Below are 13,245 nucleotides of genomic sequence, written 5' to 3' on the forward strand. Positions count from 1 at the left end.
GAGCACCTTACATGTTTATTGGCCATTTGGAATTCTTCATTTTAAAAGCACCTGTTCAGTTATTTTGCCCATTTTCTATTGGGATGTCTGTCCTATTCTTTATATATCTTGGACACTAGTTTTTGCCAATCACATGCATCACAGATATTTTTTCCCACTCTGTGGTTTATGTTTTTCTTTCTTTATGATGAATTTTGAAGGTCAGGTTTTGTTTTGTTTTTCCAATTTAGTCAGATTTATCAATCTTTTCTGGTTAGTATCACGTATCCCAATCCATAGGTCACGAAGATGGTTTATATCCCAAAAGCTCTAGTTTTGCTGTTCATTTTCAAGTCTTTGATCCATCCGAAATCGTGTTATTGTGGTGGGGGAATGGCTCACTTCACTTTTCCCCCATACAGACAACTATTCCGTGAGCATTTACTGTTCAAGGGTGTGTTACACAACTTGTTATTCCTTTACTAAAGAGTTCGATACTTTGCTAATAAAGTCATGTTTTTGCTTACTTACCTCCTGTACCACTCGTAAGAGTTTTGCGTTTGTTAACTTATTCATTGCATGCGAAAAGTGCCACCGCAGGCCTCTTTGGCCCGTGAATATTTCAGGTAATAAATTCCCAGGCTACCAACGGCCTGCGAACCACCGCCTCCCTCAGAAGCTCCGCCCCGCGGACGCCAATGCCCGCCTTTTTCCTGAGGACGCAACACGCAGGCGCGGCCGGACCCGAGCTCCCGCGCCGCACAATGAGTTGCGCCTGCGCCGGCAAACGCCCCGCCCCTCCTCCTCTGGTCCTCTATAAAGCCTCGAGCTTCTCCTCGCGAGAGACTTCGTTCTCATGCTCGCTGCAGGGGTCGGAGGTCAGAGCGAGCGTCTCGCGGGCCGTAGGAGGAAGATGGCGGTGGAGTCGCGCGTTACCCAGGAGGAAATTAAGAAGGAGCCGGAGAAACCGATCGATCGGGAGAAAGTATGGGGTCCGGAAAGAGGTGGAGGTGGGCCTGGCGGGGCGGAGAGCGCGGCCTGTGCCCGAAGGCGGCGGTATTCCAGCTCCCCGGGCGGCTCGGAGGCCGCGACGCCTCCGGAGGGGAAGGGAGCTCTGGGCTCGCAGCCGCTTTCTTTAACTTCTGCCCTTCCTCCTTTCGCCCCCAGACGTGCCCGCTGCTGCTGCGTGTTTTCACCACCAATAACGGCCGCCACCACCGAATGGACGAATTCTCCCGCGGAAACGTACCGTCCAGCGAACTGCAGATCTACACTTGGTGAGAGTGCTGGGGCCGCGGGGGGCGCGGCCCTGGGGGGCGGTCGGACATGAAGTAATTCCCTGTGCCAGGAAAGAAGTGTCCTCCGTGTTTTCTCTTTTTCCCCTCCACTCGGGGCCTTTGGGCCCGGCTCTCAGAAAGTTGGAGGTTTTACCTGGTAGGTAAAAGGGGCCTGTCTTGTAACACGTTTAAGGTTCAAACTTTTTTGAGTTGTGAAGAATTGACAGACCCAAGATTGCTGTCGCTTGTTGTGGCTGCTGGGTACAGAAATAATACGTAAAGAAAATGCGGCGGCCTTCTTTAAGGGGCTCATGGTCATGGGATAAAGGGAAGTCATGGGATATTTATCCTCGAGAGCATTTATGTGTGATATTAATCCTTAGGTGCCATGCGTTTAAAAAAAAAAAAAAACAAAGAAAAAACAGGTTGATTTTTGATCTGGTGCTTGATGGAAAAGATTGTGATGCGTGTTCAGTAAAGACCTGCCCCTGAATATTTCTCTCATGGGTGGGTACCTTCCATACCCCCAAGTCTGTCCAGGGCCGGTACATACTGCAGACTTCTCTTTAGTGCTGCACGTATTTCCTTAGTTTCACATCATAATGGCTGTTTAGTAGCAGAAAAAGGTTAATAACTCTTAAAACGGTGCCTTTATTGTGATAAAGATATATGTAGCGTTACATTTGCCACCGTAAGGGCTCCGTTGCATCAGCTATATTCACATTGTGCAACTCTTAACCTGTTAGTAAAGCTTTTTCATTTCCCCCAACAGAAGTTCTACACCTAATAAGCAGTAACTCTCCATTCCTTTCTTCGCCCTGGTAGTCTGTATGAATTTGCCTATTCTAGATATCTTAAACAAGTGGACTCATAACAGTGTTTGTTGTGTTTGCCTTATTTCACTTAGCGTGATATTTCGTTCTCTTTTTATGGCCGAATAATACTTCCTTGTAGGATATACCACATTTTGTCCACTTATCTTCTGGTAGGCGCTTGAGTTTCCATTTTTTGGCTTTTGTGAATAATGCTGCTATGGACCTGGATCTGTTTAATCCCTGCTTTCAATTCTTTTGGGTATATACCTAGAAATGGGACTGCTGGAACGTACAGTTATATGTTTAACTTTTTGAGGAACCACCAACCTTTTTCACAGCAGCCGCACCATTTTATAGTCCTGGAAGGGTATGTAATTTTAAACTGTGAGCTCAGCACAGTACAACTTGATTCTTGAAACATTGGGACCTTATTTGTCTTTTTGGAGGTACCCTGTAGTGTGCTTCCAGTTCAGCATCATTCCAGGATAAAAGTTCCGGGGAGATTGATTTAACTTACAGGGAAGAACTGTTACTAAAGGGTTGATGAAAATCTCTATTCAGAGATGAAAGTGTATGCTTCTTCCAACAAATAAGAGTTCCTGTTTGCCAGGTGCTATGCTTAGATTCTGAGGGTATGAAGTAAAGAAGGTATCACGGTTTCCTACAGGAAGCTGAGTCTAGCGGAGAAAGCCCGTGAAGAAATACTAAGTATACTTCAGGGTGAAGATGGCAGAGTGAGATTTTACCAAAGACCTTCTGCTCCTAATCCAGAAGAAAAGTTACAAAAAAATTCTGCCCTAGACTGTCCTGTCCTTAAAGTACAACCAAATAAGGAAAGACCACCCATGTTGTATCTCAAAGTGACGGCCAAAGACAGATTCTGAAAGGCTGAGTAGTTGGTGTCATAGTAGCACAGAGCCCTGCCCCCTCTGCCTAAGAGCAGTACTGAAGGAAGATGAGTGAATAAATCTTGGGACTTCTTGATTTGTACAAGTAGACTGAGGGACTAAATAGGCAGCCCTAAGATAAGTCTAAGAAAGAAGAGTGCAGTCCAGAAGACCCTAGCAGAAGCAAACTGAATGTGCCGAAGTTCAGGGCACTGTATGGAGTTGGGGTAATAATAATAAGCCAGATGCCACGGGAGTGGTAAATCTCCTGTGCTTGTATGGTCATTAAACAGGTTATTGAAAGAGAAGTAGTTAGGTAAGCTGTATCAGGGTTCGGTCAGAAAAACCGAACCAGCAGGAGATCTGCATGAAGGGCTTTGGTTCACATAATTATGGAGACCGCCTAGGTACCAAGATCCCCATCTGTAGGGCGAGCTAGCAGGAAGGGCCAGGCTGGAACTTGAGCAGGAGCTAAAACTGCCCACAGCAGCCTGGATTTCTTATTCAGGGAAGCCTCCCGTCTGTTCTTAAGGCCTTTCAACTGATTGAATCAGGCCTACTCTGATTGACTGAATGAAGCTTACTCAGATTATCTGGGATAATCTCCTTAATTTAAAGCCAACTGGTTATAGACTTTCATCACATACACAGAATACCTTATAGCAACACCTACATTAGTGTTTGATTGAATAACTGGGGCTGTAGCTTTCCCACATTGACGCATAAAACTGACTCTTACAGTCACACAGCAAAGTCTCTTCCCAAGAGAGCTCTTTCTTCATCCGTGCACTCAAGCTTCGGACTGGTGGTCAGAAAGCAACGCTTGGCATTCCCAGCTATTAGTTTAGGGAGACGGTCGTCGGCAGGTTGGAAGCTTGTAGGAGATTTACTGTCAGAACTGATAACGGATGTAAACCAGATTCCCTCAGTTCGTTAGGACAAGATGACAGTATGGGAAGTATTTTTAGAAAGGAAGAAAGAACTCTTTGTGGTGCACAGCATTAGTATATAAGGTGTGCCAGGGAATAATTAACATCAGGTGAAAAAAAAGGTCACCTCCAAGACTGATTAAAAAATCAGCTTGATCTCAGACTTCATGGGGACAAAGTTAAAACAGGCAGGGGAGTTGTTGCAGAATAGAGTAGAACTCTGACCGTTAAAAAAGAAAAAAAGCTACAAAATTAGGAGGTGATAGGAGGGTAGCAGTGTGACTCTTTATCTGAAATTTTGTAATTCCTTCTATTTTACTTGTTTTTTCTTCTGTTAAATTCAATGGTGAATTTCGTTAAAAATACGTATAATATTTGAAGAATGAATTATATTTTTGAATTATAACTTCATAATACATGTCAAGTATAATGTGCTTGATAATCTTCAAGGTTTTTTTTTTCTGCCTCATTGTGTATGTGTACAAGAAGATGCCTACAGTGGTGTTAACATCACTGGTCATTTCTGGTGGGTGAGATTTGGGATATAATTTACTGCATTCGTGCATGCAGCTTTTCCTCCTCTGTAAAGTGTGTCAAGTGGAGAAAGGCAGTCACGCGCAGCTTCTCGCCCCATCCTTGCGTGGCTGCATAAGAGTGTCCTGGGCCTGGAGCCTTTTTACTTGTTTGTTCGTTTGTTTTCCCCAAAGAGATAAGAACCCTCACAGCCTGTGCTGGACGTGTCTCTTTGGCAGTACCTTTCCCTGTTCTGGGTTTGATGTGCCGTTGTCTGGCACCTGACCGGCCCCACTGCAGTGTCTGTTCCCAGGGGTCCTTTACCTGCAGCACAGGAAGGGTGCGTGCAGACTGTCGGTGCATCAGCTCCAGGGCGAGACCTGCTGGCGCTGAGGGACCCGCACTCTCAAGCCCGTCTTGTGCTGTCTTTTCTCTGTGCGAGTACAGCATCGTTCCCTCCGTGGTCTGTGTGAGTCGGGTCCGTCTGGGCAACCCCAGTACCCACACAACATGCAGTAGGTTGACATCCTGGGCCTGCTGCTCCTGCTGGAAGGCACACGTGTGCTCTGTGCCATCCTCCACGTGGTTGGACTCCTCCCCTGGAGGTGGGAACAGCTGTCACTTGTGTGACAGAAGTTTTATACAGAAACATTTAAAAACCAAGATGGAGAGGAGTTGAAGGCAACATATACGGAGTTCCGTAATGAGGTGGAAATAGGGCAGTGGTGGTGGGGAGTGGAGAAGACGATTCGATCTGTGTTTAGGAGGTAGAAACAACAGAGATGGGAAGAACTTAACAGTGCTTTTAGGTTTATGACCTGAGCGGCTGAGTGGGTCTTGGTAGTTCCAGTGGTAAGAGGGCAAGGGCATTGTTCTGGGGGTGATGCTTTTGAAGAGTGTCTGGTGTCCTTGTTTCATTTTATAGCACCTTATAGGCAAAGTTGTTTCAGTTCCGCATCATCCAGTAAGTTCTGAGTTCACATCGTTTCAGGGCAAGAATATGTATTGTCAAAGGAGCCTCTGCTTAGTCTAAAGAAAATTTCATGTTTCATTGGCCTTCTGGCTCCGTCATCTATAGAACTCTTAAGATTCCATCTTAGAAAGAAAAAACATTACATCTTTACAAAAATGCTTTCCTGTCATTGAGTCTAAGATGCATTTCAACTTTAGACATGATAAAATGTGGAAAAGTATGTATGCTTTAGAAACAAGGAAATACAGTTATTTTAAGTGTTTAGGTTAATTTGGATTAGTTATTCTTAAGGAGGTAAATCACTAGCCCAGAAAGACGTTACATAGCAATGAAAGATAGCAGGTGTAATCCCTTAAAGTCCCTTTTGGCACTAAAAGTCTGACTTTAGTTCATCAAAATTTCAATCGTTGAGGCTGGTAAGGGGCGTTTATGGGGCAAATAGTATTAGCCGCTTTAAAATTAAGTATAGGGGGCCCGGCTGACTCCGTCGGTAGAGCTTGTGACTCCTGATCTCAGGGTTCTGAGTTTGAGCCCTGCGTTGTGTGTTTTGAGAATGCTTAAAAATAAAATCCTAAAAAAAATAATAAGTATAAGACCTTGACAGCCTCAATTCTAACAGGTCACAATCCAGACACACATAATTAACTCATTATATGTCAATATCCTTGCTATATTACTGTTATATTGTTGATTAATCAAATGTAATGTTTTTTTAAAAAAAATTCAGGATGGATGCAACTTTGAAAGAACTGACTAGTTTAGTAAAAGAAGTCTACCCAGAAGCTAGAAAGAAGGGCACACACTTCAATTTTGCAATTGTTTTTACAGATCCTAAAAGGCCTGGCTATCGGTAGGTAACTTTTAATTTTTTAATTCCTGTAATCTTTTTGGCTTTGATATGTTTTAATTGATAGGGATAACCCCTTTTAATGAGCCTCCTATTGGGCAGAAAATAAATTTATAGTATCTTAACGTCTGGTTCAGCTTAATGTAGTAATTAATTTATAACTGTGCCATAAGATAATGGAGCGAATCCAGTCCAGTGTTTACTTTGCATATTTAGCTTCGTTGGTCTGTGATCCATTAACAGTTGGTCTCCTTTTCTGCAGAGTAAAGGAGATTGGCAGCACCATGTCTGGGAGGAAGGGGACTGATGACTCCATGACCCTGCAGTCGCAGAAGTTCCAAATAGGAGACTATCTGGACATAGCAATCACCCCTCCAAATCGGGCACCGCCTCCTTCAGGGCGCATGAGACCATATTAAATTTTATTTACTATTCCTTGAATTATTTTTCGTTCAGTTATGTAAAATAAACTTTTTCCTCCCCTCGTCATTGCCATTAAGCCTTTAAACTCTAAACGAATTGTAATGCGTCTCCTTAGGAATTAGATTTGGCTGTGTTGGGTATTAACAGAACGTCCATGTTTCCGGTCCTTCCATAAAATGATGAAGAAAAGTGCTCTTAGCATCCGATGTAAAACTGTATTGTCAAATACATGTGTGCAATCAACCGGAGTGTGAAAGTTCATGGCGATGGGAACAGGGTTTAATTAGCATTTGGGGTTTATGCCGAGTAGTGGAGGAGGTTGTGTTGAAGCCCGAGTGGGGCAGAGTGACACAGCCGTGGTATCGCACGAAATAGAGTGTGAGCTCGTGGCCCGGCCGCTCCGTGCAGGTAGAACTAGGGTGAGGTGGCTGGCGGAGGCGTCTTGCGGGAGCACCAGCCGAGGCGAGTTGAAGAAGCCATGTGTGCTGGAAGAGATCGCGCCGTCTGAATCAAGGTACGGTGACATAAGTTAGAGGAGGATGGGTGCCACGGGGCGTTTTCTGTTTTAAAAATGGGGAGAATAGGCATTTTGAAGACAGGAACCACTAGCGAGGAAATCAGGGTGAGAACTTAGGTGAGGGTGGAAAGGTTTCCCTTGAAGATCTGAAAATGGAGGGAGGGATGAAAGCAGAATCTTGAGACCTGGGAGCAGAGCCAGGGAGGAGGCCCAGTGGAACGAGTAGGAGATACTCTCACGTCCCGTTGACGGTGGGGGGGAACGGGCTTGCGTATGAGTATGTGGTTGGAGGGTCCGCGAGCGGGATGCCAAAGACCGGCTGGGATGACGCAATCTGGTTGCACCAGGAGCTCCGCAGCCGCGGACCCGTTGCTTGAATCTGTGTGTGTTTGTAAAAGAGGGATGATGGCACACAGGATTAAGTGTCTGCAAAGGCCTGACCTGTAAGCGACCGTAAATCCTACCTGTTTTCCGTAAGGTCGAGTTTAGTCACAACTGGAACCGGTCTTCCGTGGCACTCTTGTTCCCGTCTTGAAGTGTATGGACCATGTGGCCGCTGTGGAATAAGCCTAAATTATGTTAGTGGATTACGGGAGGAAATGGAAGGCGTATATTCCAGAATGAAGGACGAGGTGCTGGCAGTGGATTTCAGAGTCCGACTGCAGTCGTTTTGTACACACAGAAGCAGCCTTTTAAATGTGACAGCTTGGAGCTTAGATCTAATCTCGGGCCTCTTCTCTGAAGTTTACTCCAAACTCTTAGATTCTGTATTCATTCAGACTAGATGGACTTGAGTTCTGGAGGTCATAAAAGTAATTTCAACCTTTTTTTTTTTTTTTTTTTTTTTTTTGAGAAGAAGAGCCATGGTCCCTTCCTGTGTGTGGGAAGAAACTGATTTACTGTGCAGACGGCAAAAGCAGGAACTAAATTCAGGACCTTCGTAAGACAGTGTTTCCCATGATGTGAACCGCAGTGAGGGCTCTCCTGTAATTCCAGGTTATTGTCTTAGTAGTTTTAAAGTGGTTTATTTGCTTGGTTCCAACGTGGAATTTTCCCTTTAAAGATTGCGGTCTTCCACCGAAAGTACAGTTAAGGACTATCTAATGAACTTATTACTGACTATAATGCTAAGAATCAGAAGACTTGTACTTAGTCCTTGTTTACGTTTGGCTTTGGTAAGTATGGCTTTGGGTAAGTAACTGAGCCGCTTCCTTAAATACAAAATAGAAATAAATGGTCACCGTGACAGCACCGTGCTCAGTGCGTAGCATCCTGACTGCCTCGCTTGCTCTTAGGGTATTTTGGAGTTGAAATTTTCCCTTTGGAGTATGTGTTGTAGTTCACGTGTTGCCTGTAATAACTTGCCAGTTTCCTCACAGTGTATGTGAACTTGGCATTTTGAGGTATTTACCAGATGTTCAGTAGAGAGTCTCGCCATTACATTCTATTTAGGTTTTACGAAACACGACTGGGACCGTCCTATCCATAGTGATCCCTGGCTCAGGTGACGTTTGAGACAGTGGTGTGCACGTGTGTGTGAGCACGCGCAGGCCTGTGAGGGGGAGAGAGAGCTATTAAACTGTTAGCTTAGGTTGAAAATTCTAAAATTTAAGCGCTGTTATTCTTAAATAAAGAGCTGAACTTAGCCTGCCTCTTTCTATTCAATCAGACACGAATTCCAGACTTGGTTTTGGGGAAACTGAGGAGGCAGCACCCGGAAACAGCTTCTCAGAATTACAGTCAGTGCTGGGCTGTGCCCGGCACGAGGAACTTGACTGCGTTTCCTCACTGAACCTTGACAGCCAAGCTACGGAGACCGTGGTTCCATCTAGCGATCAGGTGGGGGCCTGCTTCAAGCGGGCACCGCTGTGGGGCACGCGCACCCAGGTACCCAGCAAAAGCTGAAACGTACGTTCCCCCAAGTAGGGTTCTTTGGCGGTTTCTTTCATTCTCACCTCTGCAGCCTGGCTCCCACTCACGTTGCAGGGCTGCTTCCTGCAGGAAATCTCCCCGCCACAACTGGTTTCTCCCAGGGGCCAGTCGTCTGGAGTATGTAGACCGGTTTCAGTGTTTGTACAAACCAAGCCACCCATCGTGAGTGAAACCAGAGCTCCCAGCCGAGTGTTTCAGGGCAGCCGGATGGGGTCCGTGTGTTCCGATTTGTATTTTGCTGCTTGACTGTGGGTGGTTTTGCCGATAGCTGTAGTTTCTTGGAGCCCGCAGTGGAACCAAACCCGAAGGAAGTCTGTTTCTCAGGGATTCCACCCCCCCCCCCCCCCGTAATCCCTGGCAGGGGAATAAGCTCAAGCCTAAAAAGCAATTTTAATACTAAATACTAAGAAAATAATTTTGTTAAACAGAAATCATGATCCTGGGAATGTTATGCAGAATTTATTATAGAAAGGTGTTATCACAAAACCAACCTTGAGTTGTGGGGAGGAGCCAATGAAATGCTGCTGAGTGTGCGTCATGGTGAATATTCAGTTAAAGTGCTGTTTACTAAGGAAGAAGAAAAAAAGCATTTGTGGCCCCTTGTTTTGTGCCTTCGGTTGTCGGAATTTCCTGTCCAGGCTAGCAGCTCCTAAGAAAAGTTCAGATGGGAGTTGATGAAATTAAAGCAATTTCAATTGTGAATGAGGTGAACCTCCCGAGGCATTTTTTGCACCTGTAAATTGTAGAGGCCCTGTTGGGAGTTGTTGGAATCTGTGCCGTTCCTGATTACTTCAGCTCCCCTCGTGCTTCTCAGTACTTTGCCGGGACAAAATACACGTAACGAGTGCCCGTCGGATAGCAGGTGCCTGGGCCTGGCAGTACACCAATAAACCTGAGCCACATACGGATCCTTAGAGAGTCTTCCAGTCTAGGGGTGCCTGGCAGCCGAGTCAGTTGAGCATCTGGCTCCGGCTCCGGTCACGATCTCACAGCTCGGTTTGTGAGGTCGAGCCCCGCGTCGGACTCCGTGCTGAGCGCTCGGAGCCTGGAGTCCAATTCCGATTCTGTCTCCCTCTCTCTCTGCCCCTCCCCCGTTCACACTCTGTGTCTCTCTCTCTCTCTCTCTCTCCTTCAAAAATAAAAATAAAAAAAATTTTAAAAAGTCTTCCAGTCTAGTCACGGAAGTGTAACTGGTAACAGGTGGGTCGGAAGGTGTCACGACGAAGGGAATCACTGCTGAAAATGGCACTGGAGCTTGTCCAGCTCCTAAGGGCAGCTGGGTCGGATTTCTGTTCCCCATGTGGGATCTGGCAAGGGCAAAGGCGCGGATGTGAGGAGGTAGGCGCTGAAGTGCCTGGTGGCTGGAGTAGATACAAAGGAAATGTCTGATGCCACTGCGGTAATTTAGGTGCGAATCGCAGTAGCGGCAGAGGGCAAAGGGGAGGGAACACGTCCAGAGATGTTAGGCCAGCAGAAAGAATTGGAAGCGGGATCTGGGCTGGGACGCGGGACCTGGCAAAGGAAAGTCAGGCACTAGAGCCACGGTTTACTCATGTGCAAGTTGGCATGAGAGTACTCGATCCTTCGTAGGAGTTGATCCAAGAATTAAATTGGTTCACGTGTTTAGAACTGTGCCTCGCAGAGTAAGACGTTACCACTGTTTCAGTAGCTTAAGTTGCTGGGTGTCTACATGAGGAACAAAAGCAACCAAGGTCCTTGCCGTCTTCGAGCTCGCGGTCCGTTCGTAGCGACAAAAACGTACACCCAAACATACCACAAACTCTGCCGTCCGTCGTGAAGGGTGAAAATGCGGTGTCAGAAAGAACCAGGCGGGAGGGCCTCCGGGACCGGGGAGAGAGTGACATTTACCCCGAGACCTGAGGCAGATCGCCCCAAACGCCTCTGAAACGGCCGGGAAACTCCAGCCAGCGAGGCAGAGGAGCTTGTGAAGCATTTAACCGAAAGGCCCCAGGCCGGAGCTGGCCGGCTGCAGGCCCGGCCGGAAGATCGGGCTCGGCGCTGTCACCCCTCGACTCGCGCTCTCCGGCCGGGGCTCCGTCCCCTTCGCGGTGAGAAGATGGCGGCTGGCAGCCGCGGCCGTGCGTCTCGGCACGTCGAGGCAATGGGCGCGCGGTTTTGTTCACCGGCGGTTCCCCGAAGGCCCGGCGCCGGCCGCTGTGGCCCGGGGCTGCGACGCTGCTCCGTGGCGCCCGGAGCTCGGCTGTGAGTTCTTCCGGGAAACCTGGAATGCCGTTTCCCCTTAAAGGCCGGCGGTGGGCGGACTGAGGCGGAACCTGCAGCCACGGGAGGGCATTCGCTAAGCGGGGCGGCCGGGGAAAGTTCCTTCGAGAGCAGTGTGTGTGGGGCCCCGCGGCAGGAAGGGGCGGAAAAGGCGAGTTGGCCCGTGCGGCGAGAGCACGCGCTGCGAGCGGAGGGAGAAGTGGCCCAAGGTCAGATCGCATAGGGCCGCGGAGGCCGCCTCAGAGATCTTGGGTTTCATTTCGAAAGCACAGGGGGACACTGAAGGGTTTTAAGCCAGGAGACAGGCTTGCCGGATCCTAACCCTCGGAGCTTAATAAGCTGGAAGCATCGCAGCGCGAAGTAACGGGAACTAGGGCCATGGGGGAAGAGTGGAAAGGGTCGGGGGGAGAAGTTTCTGGCAAATGGAAGTCGAGGGGCCGCCGCGAAAAAAGCAGGCGACCGGAAACGCTTACTTCGGTCTTTATTTCGCATCTTAAGACACCTTGAGGCTTCTCACCCCCACCCTCTCTCCAGTCCACTGCGAACTTCCTTCCCTGGGTCCCCGTCAATGTTAGCGCTGTCGGGGGCTCCTGGGTGGCTCAGTGGGTTGAGCATCCAACTTTGGCTCAGGTCATGATCTCACGGTTCACGGGTTTGAACTGTGTGTCCGGCTCGGTGCTGACAGCTGGGGGCCTGGAGCCTGCCTCGGATTCTGTGCCTCCCTCTCTGCCCCGCTCACGCTCTCTCAAAAACAAACGTAAAAAACAAAAAACTAGTGCCGTCAACGACCTGTTTCGCGAAGCCCAGTGGTCGCTTCTGTCTTTTCACTCGGATCCTCAGCAATATTGGTAGAGTTGATCACTCTCTGTGAAATATTTTCTGCCTTCACTGGCCTCTTCTCGACCTCCTTTGCTAGATTGCTCCGCCTCTTTCCGTCTTCCAAAATTAGGGGAACCCCAGGCTCGAGTCCCGAATATGCTTCGAGTCCACCCCTCCCTCCTTCGGCGTCTCATCTGCTCTTCGATCGATGTGCGTGTAGCTCCAGAAAACCGCCAACAAGAGCTTGACAGCAATTCGGGAGTCATATATAAAATTGACCAGAGCTTTCCCTTGAAAAATAAAACTGAAAAACTTGCAGATAATTGTTACACTACATTTAACAAAAATTAAGTTATAACCACATAGTAATTCCTAGAACAAAGAATCATCAAGTGTTGTTTTAGGGATGATCTTCTAACAGGATGAAAAGAGCACAGTGGGACGGGTCTTCACATTGGACTTCCGAGGCACAGGCATAAAAGAGGATCGGGTAATCTTTCCTGCGTCAAATTTCCCAAACCTAAGCCTTTGAAGGTTAGTAGGTTTGGGACACTGAAGCACCTTGTCAAGATACTTGCAAACTGCTGCTTCTCCATTTTAACTGGTGTCCACAGAGGACAGGCCCTTCTTTTCCCTCTGGTTGTAATCTGGAGTTCGCCAGCATTACTTGCATGAACTTAGAACTACTTCCTGGGCTTGGACAGGGAGGCCTGAAGCTATCAGAGGGCTCAAGAGACAAGGGTCCCTGCCTCCTGGGGTCCCAGGTGACAGTCCACAGAAGGGCACCTTGCCCAGGAAGAGTCCTCAAAACCTTCCACATAGAGGCTCGGGGTGTGCTGGGTGGCCAAGCTGGAGAGAGGGAACGCTGAGAGGGTCAGCAGCCACGTGGTGGATGGAGTGGACTGGAGAGGACAGAACTGACGCGCACGAAGAAGCTGTGAGTAAAAACAAAAGGCACGCGTCCTGATGGGTGAGCCCCTGGCTCTGGTGGTCCGCCCGAGGCCGTCCGCGGTATAGTCACCCAGGCCTGCGGCCTCCTACCTCTTCCTAAATTAACTTAAGCTGTCATCTGTAGACAACAGTCTTAAGAGAG

At 47.8% G+C, this 13,245-nt stretch overlaps 1 protein-coding gene across 1 annotated transcript; it reads left to right on the forward strand.

Annotated features, from left to right (window-relative positions):
• The first annotated feature begins 831 nt into the window (after window positions 1-831).
• Window positions 832-6,886, forward strand: SAP18 (Sin3A associated protein 18). Its single transcript, XM_047077651.1, has 4 exons — window positions 832-964; window positions 1,147-1,256; window positions 6,101-6,223; window positions 6,483-6,886. Exons 1-4 carry the CDS (start codon window positions 836-838, stop codon window positions 6,637-6,639), a joined length of 519 nt encoding a protein of 172 aa, XP_046933607.1. The 5' UTR covers window positions 832-835; the 3' UTR covers window positions 6,640-6,886.
• The last annotated feature ends 6,359 nt before the right edge of the window (window positions 6,887-13,245 follow it).

Source organism: Lynx rufus, unplaced genomic scaffold (assembly GCF_022079265.1).
Source record: "Lynx rufus isolate CCGP_SWC_20201006 ecotype Redwood Valley unplaced genomic scaffold, mLynRuf1.p SCAF_1, whole genome shotgun sequence".
Classification (NCBI taxonomy): domain Eukaryota; kingdom Metazoa; phylum Chordata; class Mammalia; order Carnivora; family Felidae; genus Lynx; species Lynx rufus.